Genomic DNA, 24,254 nt, shown 5'->3' with positions numbered 1-24,254 from the left:
AAGCCGAACATGCTTATTTACAAACATTTTCCTCCTATGTTCCAAATCCGCTATCACTTTGCAATGATCACTAGCAATGTGTGTGCTCGGTGAATGAAAAAAAATACCTAAAGATACAGTAAAGATCTGAGACATGTCAAGACCGCAGACTGCAAAAGCAAAGGTGGGATTAATTCTCCCTACCCTGCCAGTCCTTCAATATCCAGTCAGTAAATTATGCTTAGGCATTTTGCTCAGGGCTACATAACCAAGAAGTAAATAAATAAAAAACCAAAGGTTTTCTGGCTTAGACAACAGCTTGCTACTTCATGCTATGATTCATCCTAGCCAAGTATACATTTCATTTTGCTTGTATAAGACAATGAAAAATTAGGATGCACAGACCACAGGCACCTTCTATACACTTCCCTGAAGAACCTCTCTAGTTAAGTGTCCATTTCTGATAGCCGAAGCGCAGCATTCAAGTAACCATGGCAAGGAGACCAGGCCAACCAGTGTGACAACACAACAATGGACCAGATGTGCTTTTGGCCGAATCTGAAAGGGTTCTTACTCGTTAAAATTGCTTTACACTTATTTCCAAGTGTTGTAAATTGGAAGCCCAGACTCATCAACAGGAAGAGCAATAAAGAACTGTGAGAACTGGAAGATCTGTTCCCTGCCTTGCATGCCTTTTACCACCTGACCTGGAAGGACAGGGCCTGACTGACTCCAGCTACAAAAGCTGAGGCTGTGGAACACAACCTTGGGATCAGGTATTGTTTAGGGAAGATTGTTGAAGGGGGGGCAGTTGTTACGGTTGTTAATTTTTTGTATCTTTACTTTGGATCTTATGATTTGTGGGGAAATTGTTTAATTTGGTTGTGCACTTTTTAATGTTTTGTTTATTATTCATGACTACTTTATTTTATTTTAAAATATTTTTATTAATAATTTCAACATATCATATTCACTTTTTCCCCCTTCCCCCCTTCAAACCCTCCCTCCACAAAGACTTCCCTCAGCTCCTCTCTCTGATTTATCAGCACATGTTATTCTCTGCATGTTATAAAATTGTACATATCCTTACATTAACTATCTATCATGTTATCAACCAATAAATTTGTGTATGTTTATTCAAACCCTGCCAAGGAGTCCAGTTCATTTTGTTGTCTTTTTAGATAATTTGTAAAAAGCTCCCATTCTTCCTTAAAGTCACAGTTGTCCTTGTCCCACAGTTTGTTTGTCAATTTAGCCAGTTCTGCATAACTCATCCATTTTTCTTGCCACTTTTCTTTCGTTGGGATTTCCTCATTCTTCCATCCTTGTGCTATCAAAACTCTTGCCGCTGTTGTAGCATACATAAATAAGTTATTTAGTTTTCTTGGCAGGTCTTGTCCTAGAATCCCTAACAGAAATGCTTCTGTTTGTTTTTCTTTTTACAAATGTCATTTTAAACATTTTTTTTCATGACAGAATCCTAGAACTGCATCTAGTCAAACCCCCGGCAATGCAGGAATATTTTGCCCAATGTGGTGTTCAAACCCCCAACCCTGAGATTAAGAATCTTAACATGAGTCACTGGTGTGATATAGCAGCAAAAAAACACCTAATGCTATTTTAGGCTGCATCAACAGAAGTATAGTGTCCAGAGCAAATAAAATGATACAAGTGAAATGACTGATTGATATCATCATCACCACCATCACCACAAAAAAACTATGAACCACACTTTTCCAGTACCACAATTTCCAGGCCCTGACATAAATGAAAGGATTAAAGGTCAGATTAACAAGGTGTGAATAACCTACCTCCATTCACCATTTGGCAGTGGGGGTGGGGTGAAAGATGGAGATGCACATTACAGAGGCGGAGAGGAAAAGCAAACAAAGATCATTAATTTTAAAAGGCAAGAGGCTAGCATTTATGAAATAGTAGGAACTGCTTGGGGGGTGGGGAAGTATAGCCACATAAGCTTTTTAAGTTCCCAAGGAAAGGTACACAAATGTTGGGGGGAGTGAGGTAATTGCATCATTAATAGACCTTGCACTAGGCCTTGTGACACTAGTGCAATTAAATGTCACACAGCCACAATTGCAACAGATATGCTAGCTAAATGTTGCAGTTTGGATACTGAAAACATAATTTCCCTTCAACAGAAGAAATGCCTCACTCAGTGCTTTTTTTTTTCTTTAAAAAATGTTTAGGGGGGAAAAATCACCATTTTATAGTTCAAATCGGGGGTAATAAATACAGTAAATGGACAAAACCACAAAGATTGACAAAATGTTTAGGGGTATGCGTACCCCTGCATCACCCCAGAAACAAAAGCACTGGCCTCACTTATGTCTTAGTGGCCAAGTGGAGTTTTGCTAATGGTGGCACACTATACTAAAAATGCCTGTCCACTGCACTAACCAAGTTTCCTCAGACCATGTTCTGATTGCATGAACCTTCAAGAGAATTGCCCCCCCCCCCCCCAATGCAGGAGCTGTCTTATAGTGAATCAGACCATTGGTATTGTCTACACTAGCAGTGGGGAAACTTTGGCTGTCCAGATATTGTTAGATTCCAACTCCCAGTCACCATGGCCAATATGTGAGGAAGGGAAGGCTCCATATGCCTAGGCTATATACAGTACCAACTGGTAGCAGCTCTCTTACAATTTCAGCTAAGAGCCTTTTGCACCCCTTCCTAGAGATGTCAGGGCTTCAGTCTGCAACTGCCTCTCTGCAAAGCTTATATTCTACCTTTATCTACATCCCCAGAAGTAGTAGTGGACAGCATGATTGCATGGGGACTCTCACCTAACCTCTGTTCACATCACTGCTGCCTACAAGGAGGCAGAGGGGAAGGACAGAGGTAGCAGCAAGTGTGGTGCAGTACAAATGCACCAGCAGAAGCAAATCCAAAACTCCCACCTCTGCAATGGCAGAGCATTGACCTCAATTTTGCCTCACTCAAGGTAAGCAGCAGTGACACAACCAAAAGGAGATCAGGTGAGCCCACTGCTGCACAGAATGCTCCTACTGATTGCTCTACAGAATTCCTTTCCTTCCTGTCTGTAAATGAGAATAGAAATCTATTTCACTGATGCTTTTAAGAAAGTAGTTTGTGTCTTGATTGTGCAAATTAGACATGCTAATGGTAAAAAATGGTAGTCTACAAAGAAGATGGTAGTCTACAAAGAAGAAGCAGACCACCATTGCCAACCAACCAGTTTGAGTCCGACCCTTATTTCCAACAAAATGATTCAAACCAGAATCAGGATCTGTTCCTTATTTCCTTTATTCCCCTCAGTGTGAATGTAAGTAGACATAGCTCAGTGCCCGACACTTGTGACACTGTTGGAAAGACCAAAGGCATGCATGCTGACAGAATGGCTCCTGCATGTTGGCAGGTTCCCTCAAAAGTGAGAGCACCTCATCCTTTGACTCGGGAGACATTAACTCAATTCCCACCACAGGGAGTTCTCAGACTGTGTCTTGCTTCCATCACAATTTCCCTTCAGTAGTTTTGCTCAGCAGGATTTGTTCTGTTCTGCGGGAGGTAAGTGCTCTTCAGTCTGGAAGCTTGCTACTCTACTTGATAAGACTATTTTGGTCATATCCAAAGGAAACAATTATGTTAATGGTACTATTTGGGGCACAAATTCTGAGCTTTTTTATACCCAAGTAACAAAATCTGTGTCCTTTGAGAGATGCACTAGCAAAAACAATAGTTGGGAACAGGGCTTTCTTTTCAGCTGGAACTTGCCCGAACTATCTATCAGGTGGGCACTATTGCCATTGTAAGTGAACAAGGAAGACATTCATGGTGAGTTCCGGCACCTCTTTTTCTAGAAAAATAGCACTGGTTGTGAACCAGCTTCTGCACTGAAGAAGCCAAGTTTGCTTCAGAGCACAACAGGGCCTGTATCAAACACACATTTGCAGTTTTTCGTGTACATTTTTATTTACTGCCCTTCCGCCACAGCACTCAAGGCAGATCTCTGTTTAATGTACAGTGGTACCTATTTTAACTAAGATTTATATATGGCAGTACAGTGGTACCTTGGATTAAGTACTTAATTCGTTCCGGAGGTCCGTTCTTAACCTGAAACTGTTCTTAACCTGAAGCTCCACTTTAGCTAATGGGGCCTTTCGCTGCTGCCACGCCACCAGAACACGATTTCTGTTCTCATCCTGAAGCAAAGTTCTTAACCCGAGGTACTATTTCTGGGTTAGCGGAGGCTGTAACCTGAAGCGTATGTAACCTGAAGCATATGTAACCCGAGGTACCACTGTAGTTGCTTACAACATAGCAGATATGACACAAAAATGATATGCAGAAAGAAGAAATTATGAAAATTCAGATCTTACCAGCTACAGACATACCTCATGTTATGTTGGCTTTATGTTACGTTTTTTCAAGTTGCATCCCACGGCGACCCAAAAGTACCGGAAAGGGTTACCTCCAGGTTTCGCCAATCGCACTTCGCACATGCGCACAAGCGCCAAATCACGCCGCGCACCTGCGCAGATACAGCGCTTCAGGTTGCAGGCTTTTTATGTTGCGAACGGGCCTCCGGAACGGATCCCGTTTGCAATCAGAGGTACCACTGTATTTTATCTTTTCGTTTTAAGAAAGCTCCAACTTACACCCTTTCCAAACCCACACAATCTAGTGATTAAGTTCACAAAACACAGCTGTGTAGGTCATTTTGGTATCTGCATTCAAGGATATAAAAAACAATTGCAAACCAGGGGGAAATAGTCAGATTCCTGGACAGATCCATGAAATCTAAATTTATAAAACAAACATGCTATTTCATAGATCTGTGCACAAGTCAGAATTGTGTTAAGAATTTGCAGATTATAGCTACCATCTAAGGAGATGAAAGGTCATGGGTGGCACTGTGGTCTAAACCACTGAGCCTCTTGGGCTTGCCGATTGGAAGGTTGGCGGGTCAAATCCCCGCGACGGGGTGAGCGCCCATTGCTCGGTCCCAACTCCTGCCACCCTAGCAGTTCGAAAGCATGTCAAAAGTGCAAGTAGATAAATAGGTACCACTCTGGCAGGAAGGTAAAAAGTATTTCCATGCGCTGCTCTAGTTTTGCCAGAAGCGGCTTAGTCATGCTGGCCACATGACCCTGAAGCTGTCTGCGGACAAACGTCGGCTCCCTCGGCCAGTAAAGCGAGATGAGCATCGCAACCCCAGAGTCGTTCGCGACTGGACTTAACTGTCAGGGGTCCTTTACCTTTACCTTTTTTAGGAGATGAAGGAGGAACAGTAATTCCCAAATTGCAATGCTGTAACATCTGAAGGTGTTTTCATAGTGGAATAGTTGATTGTCTTGATCGCCTTTCAATACAGTTTTCAGGATTTTTACTCTGTGCACAAGTGGAAATATTGAAGGAAAAAAGGAGCCTGAAAAAGATCTGGATCCAAACAACCTATTTATTTATTTATAGATTTGACTTATTTTCAACCTTTCTATCATAGAAGCTTTACCTCATAAAATGATAGAGTTGGAAGGGAACCTGAGGATCATCTTATTGGAGGGGGATTTTCAACTGGTGGCAGAGAACAGACTGTGACACCATGAGACAGGTGTAAAACCAAACTAAAACGAAGACTTTATAACAAAACAATAAACAGCAAAAATTCTGGGTGTTTTTTCCTGCAGGCAGAGTACAAACTGCAGCTTTTTTCCTTTTGTAGCCACGGCCAGCTGCAACCAATTAACCCAGAGCTTACAGAAACTTCTTAAAGGTATACACATGTTTCTGTGCAGAATGTCTCCCAACACATCTAGTCCAACCCTCTGCAATGCAGGAATATGCAGCTGTCTCTTATGGCGATTAATTTGAAACAGCAACCTTAGCCTTGTTAGGACCACACTCTAACCAACCGAGCTATCCACCTCCTCTCAAAGATATCCAGGGTAGCAAACACAGAAGTGTTAAAGAAGTACATTTTTTTAAAAAAAATCATAAAAAAACAATTAAAAAATTTAACTATGCTGAAATGACAAAATTAACTGGGAAGTTCAGAAATCAAGAAGACAAGAACTTTTAAAAAGAATGGGAAAAGTTTATAATTTATATACGAGATCGTTGTAAGCAGGTTAAAACATTGGCAGGATTTTAACCACACTTGTAACGGAATGTATAGATAATTTAGAAAGACAAAAAAATCGGAGAAGTATTAATATGCAGTTGGAAAATATTATCAATAGGACGCATGGAAGGGATGGGGGGAAGTCAGAAGATTCAGAGTGATCTCGATATTTGGATTTTGAATTGTTTTTTGTTGTATGTTTATTTTTTAAAAAAACATTTTAAAAAAAACAAAAAACCCCAAAATACTATGCTAGCCTGCATCAACAGAAGTAAAGTGTCCCGACTAAGGGAAGTCATAGTAACACTCTATTCTGCCTTGGGCACGCCACACCTGGAATACTATGTCCAATTCTGGGCACCATAATTTAAGAAGAATGTTGAGAAGCTAAAATGTGTGCAGAGGAGGGCAAGCAAGAGGATCAAGGGTCTGGAAATTAAGCCTTATGAGGAGTACTTAAAGGAGCTGGGTATGTTTAGCCTGGAAAAGAGGAGATTCAGAGGAGATATGAAACCATTTTCAAATATCTCAAGGGCTGTCACATGGCAGAGGAAACAATCTGGTTTTCTCCTGCTCTAGATAGTAGGACTTGAACCAATGGCTTCAAGTTACAAGAAAGGAGATTCCGATTAAACATACAGAAAAACTTTCTGACAGTAAGAGCTGTCTATGTGCATATAAACATATATGCTAAATATGTCAATGAAATATGCTTAATCAGGTCTCTATCAATTTACACCAGTATAAAAAATTTCAATTCAAAGTTTTCTGAAAAGCAAATGCCACTTGGTCCCTGTTTAAGAAGCACAAAGGGTTGTAGCCATAATAAGAACATTAGAATAGCCTGCAGGAACAGGCAAAAGCTCTAGAGGCCTTTGACTCTTCATGCCATATAATTATAAATAATGTATTCCTGTGTCTGAAGAGCTGTACCAATGGAGTTGCGTGTCCAAGAGTGCTCCCTCCTCTATTACAAGGTTTGTAATTTTGTCCTTGTTTGTAATTTTCAGCTGAAGTCACTCTGTTCCCTAGGAGGAGTGCTAGGATTCTATGCTGAGTCTTTTAAGTGGTTGCCAAATAATACCGATCTTGGTATACTTTTAAGAACATAAGAGAGTATGCTGGATCAGGCTAAAGGTCTATATAGTCCAGCATCCCGAACTCACAATGGCAAACCAGATGCCTCATTTGGGGAGGTGATGAGCAGGAACTGAGTGTAACAACTCTCTGCCCACATTTCAGTCGCTCTACTTGGAACAGAACTTAGTTGGATGCTGTCAAAAGTTCATTTAGCCATGCAGAAATATTTATGCAGTTGTTTGAATCCAAATTAATGAGAGGTCCATCTAAACTTCTATCTGGAGTCAGTTTAAACATTGAGTTTACTTACCTACTATTCTGTGTATTTAATACTAGCCATGGGTCGTAAGCCAACGTGCTGTTCTACTAGTATAACCAACTTCTTCTTGCACAGTCAAAATTCTCCCTTCTCTCACCCCACCCTCAAAATCTTCTCCAGAGGCAATCTTAATTAGAATGTAAGTCATGAAAAATAGTTTGTCTTATGGTAGCAGCACAATTAGAAATGGTCAGGTATTGTGTTCTGCTGAAAGGCTAACCCTTGGCTCTTGGAATGCCCATATTTGGAATGCTGTGTTAGCAGAAAAACTGACTAGCCAGCTTCAGACCCACTGACTTTTTATGCATCTTGGCCTCCTCCTCTTTCCTATATATGCCATGACAACCATACAAGAAAACCGCCTCAAACACACAGAGGACTATAGAGAGACTTACTGAACGAAACAAATTGTGCCTTCTTCTACATTGTATTTCTGCATTATTTATTAACCTTTCCTGTGCCTCAATGTACTTGTTCATTTGTTGCATTTTATTGCATTTGCTAGTTAAGTTTTTGAAAAATAAATGAATTCTATAAATCTGCTCTCGAGGAGTGGAAGACCCTCCACCGCAGATTGCGAAGGTGCAGAGGTAGAGGAGAGGAAAGGCAGGTTCCATTGTGCAAATGGAAATCTGTACGTGCATCATTGGATTCAGCCCCTTGTTGTTGTTTTTAAAAATAATTTTTATTAAAGGTTTTCTTAGTTTACAAAAGTAAGTGCATTGTCTCTTTTCAGGTTGTGTTTTCTACAGATCAGTTACATTTGTTGTAAGACATTAGTGTTGTATGCAGTATAAGATTAGGAAGAGAAGAGGGATGGTGGTAAACCTTATATTCTTCTACTTAGTGGGGGTGTCAGAGTCAACTGGGTAGGTTCTCTTTCTATTTGCTTGTTACATTTCCTTGATAGTGAGAGGTATTGGGGGGCAGGGTGTGATTGGTTGTCTGCAGTGGCTTTTGTTTGCATTTGTGAGGGGGAGGGGCTTGTTGGGTCAAGTAAGCCAAATTCATTCATATGTTGTTGGTGGGTTGTTGTGGTCTTGTTGGGCTGTGTATGTGATAAAGGGGAGCCATACTGGGGTGAAGGCATTCTCTTCTATTTGCCCCCGTGTCAGTCTCAATTTTTGTTAGTTTTTTCTAGTAAGGTTTTTTCCCATATGACTTGGTACCAGTTGTCCATGTTCACTCCTGACAGGTCTCTCCAGTGTCTGGCTATGAGGCTTCTGGCTGATGAGAGTAGGTGGGTTATAAGCTCTTTGTAATGTGAGTGGTCATTATGATCTTGGAAACTGTTCAGTAGGGCCAGTTCTGGGGTGAGTTCTAATACTTTTTTAGTTATTTTGCATATCTCTTGTACGACTGTTGTTCAGAAGGGTTGGATTCTGGGGCATTCCCACCACATGTGGAGGTATGTGCCTGTGGAGGTGGAGCTTCTCTGACATTTTGGTGAAGTTCCTGGGTGTATCACCAGTTTCCGTGGTGTTAAGTACCATCTGTATGTGAGTTTCAGAGTGAGTTTCCTTCTTTTGGCTGAGATGGATTTAAAGGGAGGATTAGATCACATTCCAGTTCATTGGGTGGCATTAATTTCATAGCCTATGTCATGCTTTTTGATTGCATTGAGGGAGTTTGTGGGGCTTTGAAGCAATATTTTATATATTGTGGATACCATCCCCTTGCCTTGTTCCTTTGTTGTTAGGAGAAGGTTTTCAAAGGTGGTTAAGGATATAGTTGCTGCTGCTTTAACAACTGGATTGTTTAAGAGGGCATGAAATTGGTGGTGTGTTAGCCAGGGCATTTGGGTGTCCCTTAGTTTGTCTTGCATTTCTTGTGCCGTTGGCTTGCCAGGTTTGTACCTGGAGGTTTTGTGCTGAATAGTGGGTGATGAACCAGGGGGATTAGTGGGGATGGGTTTGGGGACAGTTTGCCTACTTCTTCCTTCCATGCTTTAAGCATGGTCTGCATGAACCGGTTTAATTTTGCGGGGATTTTCCTTAGTTTGTTTGGGAGGAATGGGTATGCTGTGGTGGGTGTGTTTTCAAATATGTCTCTTTCCAAGTATACCCATTGTTTTGTCTCATCCTCTAGAATGTAAGGGATTGTGTGGCGTACTTGATTGGCGATGTAGTATAGTTCTATGTCAGGGATTCAGCCCCTTGTGAAAACCTTTCCTATACTCACTCTTATCAGATCATCAACTCATATCAGATAACAACCCTAAAAGGACAGAAGGTTGTCCTTGTGCAACACAGCAGAATTCAAGCCCAGAAAATTTACCTTTAATTTACAAAGTGAATTTATTGATAAACACCCTTACAACACCCATGCAAGCTGGTGACACACTCACATTCTGCTCTGCTAACCTAGCATTTCACAGTTCAAGAAAATGAGATGGAACGTAAGGTAGGTACAGAATAATACGAAAGAAATATTATGGCTGCCGACAAAATTACGATATATATTTGAAAGACTAGAGACCTTCTCATATAAAAGGTCTAAAGATCAGAGCCAGCAGTCTTTTATGGTGATGAAAATGACAAAAGATAGAAAAAAGATATGCACTGCAAGATATCAGTGCATCCTGAGCTACAGGAAACATCTATAAGCATTTATGGGGAGGGGAGCAGTCTCTTACATCTCTCTGACAAAAGCATACTTTTTGATATGAACTCAAAATGTAGTGAACAAAGTTTGTTTCTCCAATTTCTATACTGTACAGTATGAACATTTCTTTTATTGGAGCCACACCAAGATAGGACAGAACAGAGAGGCAAGTTTATGGAGAACAGAGAAAGCTGACGATTCCATGGGCAAAAAAGGCTGACCACATATGTATTTTAACAGCTCCCAGGAGACTAAGAAAACGAAGTCAGGAGCAGGGTTTTCTGACAGAGATCCCCTGCAGTAATCATGCAAACAAATCCACAAAGCTATTTTTGGGCTCTGATGGGTAGCTGGAATAATTATCCCCACACCCATAAGGGCTACTTAAAAATAAAAATTTTAAAACTACTGTAAGCCAAATTCAGCGCTGAAAACTTCATGTAGAAGCATTTCCATCCAGTCACCAACACCACCTAGTGGGCTAAAATACTTCTCTGACATGTGATGAGTAAAAAGAACTGTCATAACTTTTCAACAGTTACAGCTATGAGATAAGGTATGATTGATGCCCCTAAAGGACATGTCATCAATTATTTGCATCCTAGACCAAGACAGCAAGAGGTAATGCTTGGATTGTTGCACTTACTTTTGTATACTAAAAAGAAATCTTATTTATACTATTCTCTGCAATACCAAGCGGGGATGTGGTGTGGGTGTGTTTATGTGTGCCAGCATGCAGCTGACTTTGGGGAGGGCACAAAAATATCCATGTTGGTACAAACAATAAACTCATTGCATCACACTCTATAAGGACTTATCTAAAACATATGAATGGGCATAAAACGAGAAATGCAGTTCAATGCACAATGAATATAAGTAATGCATCTTAAAACTTTGAGCTGACAGCGGGCTGATCAGTAAAAGGTTCTTGGGGTTGTAATAGATACCTCAACATAAACATCCCAGTGTCTCCTGGAAGCTGTGAAAAAAGGAAAATTCCATGATAGGGATCAAAGAGACTGGAAATAAAACAGCCAATACTGCAATGCCTTCATACAAACTTATGTTGCAACCACACTTGGAATACTGCGCACAATTCTGGTCACATCTCAAAAAGGTTATTGTACAGTTGGGGAAAATACAGAAAAGGGCAACCAAAATGTTTGCGGGCAAGAGCAACCCCCCTTGGAAGACAAGTTTCAATATATGGGACATTTTATTTGAAAAGCAGAAATGGGGAACTTGCAGTTTTTGGTGGCAAGGGAAGGGGTAGGGCAGAGAGAATAAACAGAGAAAAGAGTATGCACTGCCCATTATTGGTTTCAGCCCTGACCATTAATGATAAGTGGTTGCTAACAGATGACATTAGAGGAATTCAGAAAAAGTTTCCCTAACCATTCTTCTCAGGCAGATAAGATGAACAATCAAAGAATTTTTTAAAAGTATGCATCATGTGGAAACAAACAAATGGGAGTGGGCTTTTTTCCTTCCTCTCTTGCAATACTAAAACACTAGATCATGGCATGAATGGCAAAAAAAGGGCAGGCTTCTTCACAAAGTAGAATTTCCATGAGGAAATACACTCACAGAAGATGTAGTGATGGCCAGCACACAATTATAGAAGACTGACTCTAAACCCTGGCACAGGAATTTATCTCAACTGCAAGGGCAGCAATAGCTGATGCCGTTTTCTAAAGTGATGTTACTGTTATTCTCCAGGAAACTGCATTTCTTTGCATCGCGCTAAGCAACCCAGTCCCCACAGATTCAAGTCTTATTAGTTTAATGTGGCAAGCACACAAGTTCTTGGTATCAGGACGACAACCTCAGCCTGCCATTTCATGCTTCCTAGTAACAAGCAAGCTAGATCATATGCAGTCAGGCTTAGGGCTGCTTCACACATAACAGAATCAGCACAATGTTATTCTGAAGCGTGGAGGACAATTGCAGCTCTCTCTTTCCCCCCTAATGCCTGTGGTTAGAGAATAAGTCTAAAGTGATCCTGATTAGTAGATAGATTTCACTCTAGGGTAGGGTGGGTCATGTTTTTCTTTATATGCAAACAACAACAACAGATTGTGATGGGGGTGCCTCTGGAAAGAGACTGGCAAATTAGGATATGGCCAAATGTGGTCTCCAAGTCTCTGTTTGGTCATCAGGACTCTCCCCACACCTGGGCTACACCCTCTTCTCAGGTCATATCCATTACCAATGCAGCTTTACACCCTCATTGAGTACATTTGCCTGGCTGGAGTATCTCCTTGAACTCTTATGATGCCTCTTGCTCACTTGGATGAAAAATAAAGAGGGCTATGTTCAAGTGTGTAGAAACTAGCCTGCTGTACAAAAGTAAATTTGTTGCTCTGCCCACTTTTGCCTTTCGCCCCCAAGTCCCCCAAATCTGCTTTATCCTCAAAATGGGATATGAACAAGCCAAAAAAACTATTAAACACTGCGTGGAAGATACAAAATGCCAAGCAGATCTAGCCAGGTCCCTGAAATTTTAAACCAGTGAAACCAGAAGACACCTCACCTCCCAAATACCTAATACCAACCTTGAAATTCCAAAACAACAAAGGGCTTTCACTCTGGCCCATTGCCAGGCCCTCCCTTCAGCCATCCAGAAAGGCCTCTTTAGGAAGATACTCTATGAGGAGAGGAAATACCCATGTGGCTCTGGGCAACTGGAAACAACAGAACGTGCCTTTTTTCACTGCCAATACTATACACGAGTAAGGTTCATCTTGCCTATACAGTCGTACCTCGGAAGTTGAACGGAATCTGTTCCAGAAGTCCGTTCGACTTCCAAAATGTTCAGAAACCAAGGCATGGCTTCTGATTGGCTGAAGTCAATTGCAAGCCGTGGAAGTCATGCTGGACGTTTGGGTTCAAAAGAATGTTCCCAAACCGGAACACTCACTTCTGGATTTGCAGCATTCGAGAGCCAAAATGTTCGACTCGCAAGACATTCGGGATCCAAGGTACAACTGTACTACATAAATTTCCAAGCCATACAGAACAACTTTATACCTCCATACTACTTCAAGATGAAAACCCAGATGTTGCATACTCAGTTGCTAGATTTTGCGCTGCCATAATGGATATTCGTCAAAGGATGGTTTGTGCCACAAACTAGGCCTAAACTGAAGGTCCAAAATGCAAGACCTGTGTTCCTTTCCCTTATAGTCGCTTTTAACCATTTGTCCTTGTCTTTATCTTTTTAAGTGATGTATGGTATAATAAGGTTATGCTTAAAATTCTACAAGGCAGGCTTAAGCAGTATGTGAACCGAGAACAGAAGTACAAGCTGGATTTCAAAGGGGCAGAGGAACCAGAGACCAAATTGCAAACATGCGCTGGATTATGGAGAAAGCTAGAGAGTTCAAGAAATACATCTACCTGTGCTTCATTGACTACGCAAAAGCCTTTGACTGTGTCGACCACAGCAAACTATGGCAAGTTCTTAAAGAAATGGGAGTGCCTGATCACCTCATCTGTCTCCTGAAAAAACTTTATGTGGGACAAGAAGCTACAGTTAGAACTGGAAATGGAACAACTAATTGGTTCAAAATTGGGAAAGGAGTACAATTGTCTCCCTGCTTATTTAACTTATATGCAGAATACATCATGTGAAAAGCTGAAATGGATGAATCTCAAGCCAGAATTAAGATTGCCAGAAGAAAAATCAACAACCTCAGATATGCAGATGACACAAAGTGATGGAAGAAAGTGAGGAGGAATTAAAGAACCTCTTAATGAGGGTGAAAGCGGAGAGTGCAAAATATGGTCTGAAGCTCAACATCAAAAAAACTAATATCATGGCCACTGGGACCATCACCTCCTGGCAAGTAGAAGGGGGAGAAATGGAGACTGTGAGCGATTTTACTTTCTTGGGCTCCATGATCACGGCAGATGGTGAGAGCAGTCCCCCTCACATGGAGGAGACTCTTGAGTGTCCCATGGACTGCAAGAAGATCAGACCTATCCATTCTGAAGGAAATCAGCCCTGAGTGCTCACTGGAAGGACAGATCCTGAAGCTGAGGCTCCAATACTTTGTCCACCTCATGAGAAGAGAAGACTCCCTGGAAAAGACCCTGATGTTGGGAAAGATTGAGGGCACAAGGAGAAGGAGACAACAGAGGTCAAGATGGCTGGACAGTGTTCTCGAAGCTACCAGCATGAGTTTGACCAAACTGCGGGAGGCAGTGGAAGACAGGTGTGCCTGGCGTGCTCTGGTCCATGGGGTCATTAAGAGTCGGACATGACTGAACGACTAAACAACAACAACAATGGTATAATCTGTGATTAGTTTTTATCCCTTACCTGTTTTAAGTCTTATGTGTACAGTTTATCCGTATGTTTCATCTTATGCTGGTTTGTGATCCAAATAAAGTTTGATACTACTGATACTACATGCCAATGTTTGAGTATTTATTTTGTGGATAAACATGAAAAATCAAATGCACCTGCTATTCTGTGCTCCAAAATGTTAGTCCATTTATGGAATAGACTCTCCCTGTCGATGTTGGTGACTTTCCTAACTGCATTATTTATATTATGTGTTCTGGGTATCCCCTGTTCACAAATTGTGTGGCCAATCAGGGGCGGCTGAATGCTGCACAGGCGAGGGTTAAACTGCTTACTGGAGCCTCCCCCTCCTCAGTTCAGCCCTTAAAACAGGCAAGAAGGCAGTGCTGCTATTGGCTTCTGCTATCTCTCACACACATATAACAAGCAAAGCAGACACAGAGTTGCTGCTCACACTGCCGATTTCTCATCTTCTTCTCTGCTCCTTTCAGGGTCTCCCCCTCCTCCCCAACAAAATCTGCTCCAGCAGCAAAGCCCATCCCTCTGGCAGGTTCAAGGAAGACAGGCTGTGGGGAGGAGTGTGGGGTGGGTGGGGTGAGTTTTACAACTATTGAGGAAAGAGCGAGTCTGAGCCCTGTGCGACTGGTGTCTCTACACAGGCAAGGTCTACCCCTTCCTCAGTGGATATGAGTGAGGTGAGCAAGACTGATGGAGTCAAAGGGATGGAGGGAGGGGCAGAGGGAGGGAAAAGGCAGCTGCTTGCTCTTCCCCACCACCTTCTCTTGCCTGCCCTAATCATCATAAACACCACAGCTCCTCTTCACTCCCACCAGGCAGCTACCCAAGACAGCGGGCCATGGGACTCTGTTGGATGGGCAGGGAGTCACCTCCGCTCATAGTTTCACACCCACCCCCTTCGCTTCTCATCCAGAATCTACCAGCAGTTCTCAACCTGTGGGTCCCCAGATGTTGTTGGACTACAACTCCCATCATCCCTGAGCTCTGGCCTTGCTAGCTAGGGGTGATGGGAGCTGTAGTTCAACAACATCTGGGGACCCACAGGTTGAGAAAGGCTGAAAGATGTCTTTCTTTCTTTCTTTCCTTTTTTAACGTATTTTTATTAAATATTTATTGGTTTACAAAAGTATGTGCAATGTCTCTTTTTTCAAGTAACATTTTCTACAAGTCAGTTTCATTTGTTGAGACATTAGTGTTCCAAACAGTCTTTCTGAAGCAAGCCGGGCAGGGATCAGGTGGTGCTGAGGTCGGGAAACAAAGAAGTTTCTCCACTTCTCACAGACAGCTCAGGTGCAAAGCAAGCGACCGGACAGCTTAGTTTGGTCATATTTGAGCAGTTCTCTGGCATGTAATGCACCTGGTGAATGGTGAATTCCAAATGCTAGTTGTATTCAATGTTGGTCCTACTCAGAGCAGACTTACTGAAATTAATGAATGCAACTAATTTATATGTATTCATTTTAATGGATCTACTCCGGGTAAAACCTATGTATCAAAAAACCTCATTTTTCTCTTAGCAAGAGCAGAAATGGCAATGAATTTGAATTAGCCATGCCTGCACCACCAAAGTAATTCATGAGGCAGACTCTGGATAAGCACAAGGTTTCACCTTCAACTGCCTAAGGGCACTGGTTACTTTTAAGAGTTGTGGCAAGGCATTCTCAAGAGATTTCAAACTACACACCCATTTATATGCTTGCATATGACATGTCTGGTCCTTGTTCCGGAGCCACTCGCCCCCCCTCTCCAGCATTATAGTCCTGACAAGGTCCATAGCTCAGTGGTATGAGTATTTGCAATGCATGCAAAAGCAATGTCTGAAATTAGCAGGTGCCAGCCACATTTTGCGACCGGCAACCAGCCTTTTGCAACCAGATGAAGAATTCCAGGTGCCACCTTTGGTGCCTAGCATCATCACCTACCTGGCCGAATAATTCATGGAGTCAGCAGGGGTTTTGCTGCTGCTGTTCTACCAGGTGAATCAGCTGTTTGTTGGGGTAGCAAGGTAGCAAAATACACGTCCTTTGCTGCTGCGCTACCCTGTTGACCCCCTGAATCTCCCAGCAGCAAAATTAAAATATAAATATAAAAAACGTTTTGTTATTGTTGCTGCTGCTGCTGCACTACCGGATGAATCAGGTGTTTGGCAGGGGTAACGCAGCAACAGAGATGGCGCCTCTATCTACCTCCACTGTCAGAGGCAGTATGTGTCTGAATAACAGTTTGTGGGAAATCACAAGTGGGGAGAGTGCTGTTGCACTGAAGCACTGCTTGTCACCTTCCCACTGGGCATCGGCTTGGCCAAAGTGAGAACATGAGGCTAGACTAGATGGGCCTTTGGCGAGCTCTTCTTACATTCTGGAGACAGTTCCTCTTCTCCGTTTCTCATCAAAGTTCTCCCTTTAAAGTCCTAATTGTGCATAGCATGGAGAAAGGGAGAGATAACCTGAAGCTGCCTGTTCTGTCATCTGAATTACAATCTCTCCATGTGGGGCTTATGGAGTGGTAGCATGGGGTTTATGGGTGGACGTGGGTGGCGCTGTGGTCTAAACCACTCAGCCTAGGGCTTGCCGATCGGAAGGTCGGCAGTTCGAATCCCAGCGATGGGATGGGATGAGCTCCCGTTGTTCGGTCCCTGCTCCTGCCAACCTAGCAGTTCAAAAGCATGTCAAAGTGCAAGTAGATAAATAGGTATCGCTCCGACGGGAAGGTAAACGGCGTTTCCATGTGCTGCTCTGGTTCGCCAGAAGCGGTTTAGTCATGCTGGCCACATGACCCAGAAAAACTGTCTGTGGACAAACATCGTCTCCCTCGGCTAATAAAGCGAGATGACTGCCGCAACCCCAGAGTCGTCCATGACTGGACATAATTGTCAGGGGTCCTTTACCTTTACCTTTTTAGCATGTGTGTAGCCAGGATTTCTGTTAGGAGGCAGCCTTTATATTAGGGAGGGGGTAAAAACCTCAGTTATTTAAGTATTTTTTATTGCTTTACTTGATTGAGTGGGGGCAGCTGTCCCCCTGCCCCCCCCCCGGCTATACCCATGGGTGGTAGAGGGCTGTGACTATGTGCAAAGTTGCTCTGTTGTGATGTCTTGGGTGGGGTGGCCCTCAATGCAGGGGCAGCTAATATCCTTTCTGCTGATGTCCGTAAGACGGAAACGTCTCACTCAAGGTCCAGTGCACTGTCAACATGGCCATGGCCATGATCAGAGGAGTTAGGGTAGACCCTAGTGCTGCCCGCAACCCTACCTTATTTGGTCAGTCTCTGGTGTATCTTTCACAGTAGCAGCATACAGTGGTACCTCAGTTTAAAAACCTTTTTCGTTCTGGAGGTCAGTTCTTAACCTGAAACTGTTCTTAAACTGAGGTACAAATTTAGCTAATGGGGCCTCCTGCTGCTGCCGCGCCGCCACAGCACGATTTCTGTTCTCATCCTGAAGCAAAATTCTTAACCTGAAGTACTATTTCTGGGTTAGTAGAGTCTGTAACCTGAAGCGTCTGTAACTGAAGCATCTGTAACCCGAGGTACCACTGTACTCAATCCACTTCAACCAGCGTGACGGGTCTTTCACCAAACCCTGCAACCTCATCACCCAGTGTAACTGAGAGTATAAAATTGTGCTTTTAGTGAGAGAAACACATTCAATAGAAAGCTCTACTTAGCAATTCTTGTATTATTTTAAAATAAAAACAAAACAAAACAAAACAGCATTTAAAATCACTGGGGAAGGGTTAAAAGGACCCCAGTGTGGAGAAATCTGTATTTTTCATCAGCATTATACTTTCCCTGATCAAAGAAAAAAAATGCTTTAAACAAAACTAAGCCAGTGTTCTAAAGACTGCCTAGGACAGCTGCACTTCAGGCATATATGTGTACCTACACAACAGCCTGACACATTTAAGTTTATGCAAGATATGTGAGGGGGACTCACAACCACAGCTAGTTAAGCACCAATCAGTGGCAGCACAAAGCCAAGCAGATCCACAAATTACAGCAAGGTTTTGAAGCGTCAGTGAGGGGAAGAAGCTGGTAGATAAAAGAGGAGCTGTGTGGAGATCAACAGACTGCCTTTGCTGTTCTGCCAGAGCAGAAAGCCTGCTTCTGGATGCAGAATTCTAAACAGTTTACTTTTAGTGAGGATAACAAGTTAGCTATGATACACACGACAACCTTGACAAGGCCTGGCAAGAACACACCATGTTAGAGCAAAAGAGCAACAAGGTACACACAGGATGACAGACGTTTGTTCCTTTCTCTTCTTCCCACTAGACTAGAGAGAACCTTAGAAGCTTGGAGCAAACACACAGAGACACTCAAGTGACAGACCATGACAACTAGAATGAGAATAATCAGAACAAAATATTTATATACAAGATGCTTATTAGAACAAAGCCTTAGCTTTGCGCAACTCTCATACTCCACCATTCAGCTTCAAAACAGAGTCTTTTAAGGATGCCACCTGCCACACTGGAGATGAGCAGAGTTTCCTCCAAAGCAAGAGATACTGGGCAGGTTTGCAGATCTTGTTCCAAAACCAGACGAAGAGAACAGAAAGGAGGGGGACATGGAACGCACCAGGAAGCAGAAGAAGGGAAGGGGGGAAATTACAAAGCGCTAAAAGATAATTAAGCTATCAATTGCAAGAGAAGGAAATCAAGCCACAGCAAAGTGACAGCAGCACTAAAGAGACTCCTGCCTCAGCATAAAGAATGTCTTTTTACAAAATTCAAAGTGTTTGGCAGCTTGGAAAGGGGGCAGGGAAGAGGAAAGATACTTTCCATTTGAAGATGTGGCCTAAATTTAAACATCCACAGGGACAAAGGTAACAATCCTTGAGGGATGGAAATGACAATTTACTCAGTCCACCACACACTGCAAGGGAGTAATAGGAGATGGCAAGAAAACCCATAAACTGCTTAGCATCTCCAGATGAACCCACCACAAAGCTCTAGAAACTGTATGGAAATGTTACTGACAAACATGTTTCTGCCCAAGGCATTCTCTCTCTCTCTTTCACCCCCCACCCCCAAGGAACAGAAATAAGGCATAAGCCAAATCATTAACAGTCAATCAATAGTGTTAGCACTCTTAGTTGTCATAACTAGGAGCAGAAGAAACCAGGAGCCAGGGATAGCAACTTGAAGAACAAGTTGTCCAGCAGTTTTGCCAGGAGTTATCCCAGCCTCTCCACTGTTGCCTAGAGCAACTGTAGGTCAAACACGTGCTTAGAATCCTATTCATATACCACAGAATACCAACCAAACAAGTCTCATTACTGTTCCCCTATACACCAACCTCTAGTGAAGCAAGCCTCCAGGCCACACATCTTAGAATCACCTTTCATAACATTCTCACTCACTGGAGAACAGCTATCCTTCGCCTGACCCTCAGTGCCTACCTGCTCCACAGTTCTCAGTCATTCTGCTTTGACCCATGGTGGCGCCACCAAGAATTCATTGCAAAGACAATCCCTTACCACCACCAATCCAAATTCCATCCCACCATCTGTCAGTCCCCAGAGCACAGCTAACTTGCATTCACCTCCCTTATTCTGAGTACTATTTATTTAGATCCACCACAAGATTTTCCAAATGCACATGAGGGGTTGTTCAAGTGGCAAAATATTCTCTTTTTTAAACATAACTTATTATTACTTATTTATAACATCCTAGCAAACATAAAAGAAAAATAATAATCACATTACACAGCTTTTAATGTGGCTAGTTTGCCCTAAGTAAAGAAAAAGTTTAAAATGACTATTAATACAATCTAATGCAGACAAGCTGCACAACATTTTAATTAGGGTTTTCTATGTTTCCTAACCTGGACTAGCCCTTGCAACCTAGAAAAAATTCCCATAGTCCCAAAAATGTTCAAGGTAACTCATCCTCTCTTCCCACCCCTCCCAATCTACACACACAGCTCCTCCTACACTATCGTAGGCCTTGGATCTCAGCCCCCTTTCTCCTGCTGTAGCCTGCAACTGGCTCTTTCCCTACCTGATTAACCTCCATGCCTGGTATGCTACCCCACAAGGCCATCATATTATGCATTCACATCCATTCCCAGGACATTCTCATGACTGGTGCTTTGCACATTGCATCCTAGTACATCATCTCCTTCTTTCCTGCCAAAGAAATTGCTGCAGCAGGCTGTTCCACAGCTGTTATCATCACTTCTTCCCAAACCTACCCATTCCTATCAATGCCTCACTTTATCTAAGGAACATCTGCAACTGGTTCTCCATCACTTTAGGACTGATCAAACCCTGATGCAGTATTCCAAAGCATCCTCTTCACCTATCAGTGAGTATTATTATCAATATTATTATTATTTAGTATTTCATTTCTATACTATCTCTCACTCTGTGTCCCACCACCTACCTACCCACCCCTCGCTACTGTGCTATGGTGTGCTCCCTTCAATCTGCAGAAGGGTCACCCTGGCCCAGTGTCTCCTTCTACTGAACTGTCCATTGCCATCTGAAACATATTCTTCATTCAGTGCCCTTCTTCTCCAAAAAGCTTCTTGTCTGTGAAACCAGAAACACAGCACGGCATCCTTCCAGCCATCAGCACATGAGCATCCCTCCAACACACCATTTCAAGACATGCCCTTCTCCTATTCTACTCACCAGTGTACACAATTCCTTCATCTGGCCACCTACTGTACCTCCTGAATGGTTTTTCTAATACATGCCACTGCCCTCCCGCCTACTCTGCTGAATCTTGTTCTCGCCTGCCTAAATGCACATATAATGCTTCCTGCAAAATATGCCATCCAATACCCCATGCCTTCCCTTGTGTTATCCCCATGCACAAATCCATTTAACCTATGTGCTGGGCATTCACTACTCATGATCTTCTCCCATCCCCAGTAAGTGTGCCCATGGGGCATCTCTTTTGCAACCCATCATAGTAAACTTGCAACCCCACCCCCAAAGTAGGGTCTCTCTCCTAGTCCTTGCGGGCAAATTTTTGTATGCAACTAGGCAGGGAATTGGCTGCTTTTAATTACAATTCCTGGCACAATATTAATGTTGCCCCTTCATTCCAGCCCACTGTTCCAATGCCTATTCACATGGAGATGAGATAAGCCTACCTATCTTCCAATGTATGTTCCCACTGGGAAAGTTGGGGGTAGAAAAGTCACAACTCAAGTATGGTAAGCCTTGCACACCCCAACCATCACTGGACAATTGGGTGCCTGCTCCCCAGTGTGTTAGCCAATAAGCTGTTACAGGAATATTATTTGTGTAGCTGAAGCCATTCCAATAAGCTGTTAGCAAGTGCTTGTTCGTATATTTAAGATGCACAGCACCTAGCGCAACACTAGGCACCGTCATCCACTACATCTCACATCCCCATTCCAGTCCATCCTTTCAAGGAGAACCTGCAGTTCTGTGGAGTAAACCTCACGTTTGCTATACATTTTTGCTCACCTCGCTCCAGACATCACCTACTCCCTCTCGGAACATTCAGTTGCAAGTAACTTGCAAAGGACTTGTTCTTGTTTTTTCAGTTGTACAGCACCTGGAGTAAGTAATGGTAGCACACTACACCCTCCTCCCCAAGAGACGTTTCAGGGAAAGCAGGCAGATCTCTTTCCACCCTTCTACTCTGCATTCCCTCATTGGGAGGGGGGGTGTCAGCACCCCGTTCCACCCCTTCTGGGTGGGAGGGTGGTATGCCCGCCTTTCTTTGCTGCTTCCTCATGCCAAGAGGAGCACCTTTTCAGCTCTCCAGGCTCAAAAAAGTGGAGGCAGCATGTATCCATGTTCTATTCCCAGCATGCCCCCAAAGGAGGGAGCAACCCCTTTGTGGGCATCTTTCTACACCCCCCCCCTTTTGGGGGTGTTATACTCCTGCTACACCCATAAGGAGGGGACACTTCTTTCTATCCCCATATTGTGTGTGGTCATGAGGGCAAACCCATCTACCTTTACACACCCTCCATGCTCACCAAGGGGTCAGGGGGAATGTATCCCTTTCTACCCTCAACCCAATGGGAGGAGGAAGGTGGGGGGCAATCTTTGCAGTTCCTTTTATGCCCCCACCCCTAGGAGGGATGTATTTCTTGCATCATCCTGGGGGTCGTATGAGCTTGTACTGCCTCCATACTCTCTTCATGCCCACAAAAAATTGGAGGGGTGGGGAGAAAGGAAAGCTTATTTATACCCCTACCCTGAGGATATAGATAGATATAAATCCCCACAATAAAGGGATGTGGGAGGAGGAAGTCTTTCTTTCCCTATCCAGGGGGTCCTATGTGTGACCTCGGTAGTCTCTTCATGCCCACAAATTTGGGGTAGAAAGCATCCTTCTCTCCCCATCCCAGGGGGTCGCCTAACTACTTTTGCAGCACCAGATAGATAGATAGATAGATAGAAAAGAAAGAAAGAAAGAAATCCCACAAAAAGCAGAGGAGCTCTTTTTTGCCCCATCCCAGGGGTCGCATGCGCTACCTCCATAAATTGCGGGGAAGGGGGGGGGAGAAAGAGATGCTTCTTTCCCCCCCCCCCCGCACCCCAGGGGGTCGCCTAACAACTTTTGCAGGAGCTCCCGACAGGCAGATATAAATTCCCACAAAGAAGGCGAAGAGGGCAGTACGGAGGCACCTCTAGGCAAACACCCCACCCCGCTCCCCTTTCCCCTCCCACCCATCCAAGTTGTGGGTCGCTTTCCCCCGCCACCTTACCCAGCGTGAAGAAGGGCAGCTCGGTGTTGTCCAGGTCGTCCTGCACAGCAACGCGCCCGGGCAGCTCGGTCCGTACGAAGAGCAGCAGCCGCGAGTCCGCGGGAGGCGACGAGCCCGGTGAGGCGGCGGCGGCAGCAGCAGCAGCCGAGGAAGACGACGACGAAGAGGAAGAATCGGCAGCCGGGGCCGCCGCTGCCGAGGATGAACCGACCGGGGGGCTCCTGCTCCCGCCGCCGCCGCTGCTCCAGGCGACGTCGCTCTCCCTCAGCACCGGCAGAGTAGACACCGTCACCGTCTTCTCCCGACACGGGCTGCCGCCGCCAGCTCCGCCGCTCCTCCCGCCGGCTCCGCCAGCTCCTCCGCCCGGTTCTACTCTCCCGGCCGCCCCCGCCGAAGGGCCCGGCCCGCTGGTCAGCAGGAGCAGCAGCGGCAGTAGCGGCGGAGGCGACGAAGAGAAGGAAGCCGAGGCGGCGGGCGCAGCGGCGGCCGCCGATGGGGAAGAGCAAGCGGCGGGCAGGAACAGGAGGAGGCGGCGGCGGCGGAGCAGCAAGGGGCGAGGGGCTGCCATGCCCGAGCGGAGAGGGGCGCGGGGCGCGCGAGGAGGTGGCTCGGACCCGGGGAACGAGAGGGAGCAAGGGAGCGAGAGAGAAGGAGCGAGAGAGAGCAGGAGGACGTCGCAGCAGCAGCAGCAGCAGCAGCAGCCGACGCGAGCGACTCGCCTGCCGGGCACAGCCTGCCTCGCCTGCCTCCTCCCCGCCCTTGCTCCGCCCCCGACTCAGCCGCCCCCCAGCTCGGCAGCCGCCGCCGCCGCCGCTGCTTTGGCTCCGCCTTGCGCGCTGGCTCTGGTTCTGGCCGCTGCCGCCGCTTCGCAAGCGACCTGCTTCCAAAATCAAAGCGAGTTACTTTTGAGCCGCCCGAAAACACGCTCCGTTCGACAGGTCCCAACTTTAAAGCGCAGTCTGGGTGACTGGCCGCCTCATGGCTCCACACACACACACGAGAGAGAGGGAGGAAACGTGTTTTAAAATCATAGTAATTAGTAATAATATTAGTAATTAGACTCTGTGTGCGCGCGCACATATTCACAAGGTAAATAAAATGTATTTAATCATAATTGGCACTAATATTAGGTAATTAGGCTG

General features: G+C 44.3%; 1 protein-coding gene across 2 annotated transcripts in view; it reads right to left on the bottom strand.

Moving 5' to 3' along the window:
* The window catches only part of ASTN2 (astrotactin 2), a 704,920-nt gene extending 681,065 nt beyond the window's left edge, over positions 1-23,855 (bottom strand). For both annotated transcript variants that reach the window (XM_080990791.1, XM_080990792.1), the window contains exon 1: positions 23,113-23,855. In XM_080990791.1, the coding sequence (XP_080846917.1) occupies positions 23,113-23,680 (568 nt within the window). In that variant the 5' untranslated portion in view covers positions 23,681-23,855. The remainder of the gene's footprint in view (positions 1-23,112) is intronic.
* Between the last annotated feature and the right edge of the window lie 399 nt (positions 23,856-24,254).

The sequence above is a fragment of the Podarcis pityusensis genome (genome assembly GCF_964106645.2).
Source record: "Podarcis pityusensis genome assembly, chromosome: Z".
Classification (NCBI taxonomy): domain Eukaryota; kingdom Metazoa; phylum Chordata; class Lepidosauria; order Squamata; family Lacertidae; genus Podarcis; species Podarcis pityusensis.
This window is presented reverse-complemented; position numbering and strand designations above follow the sequence as displayed.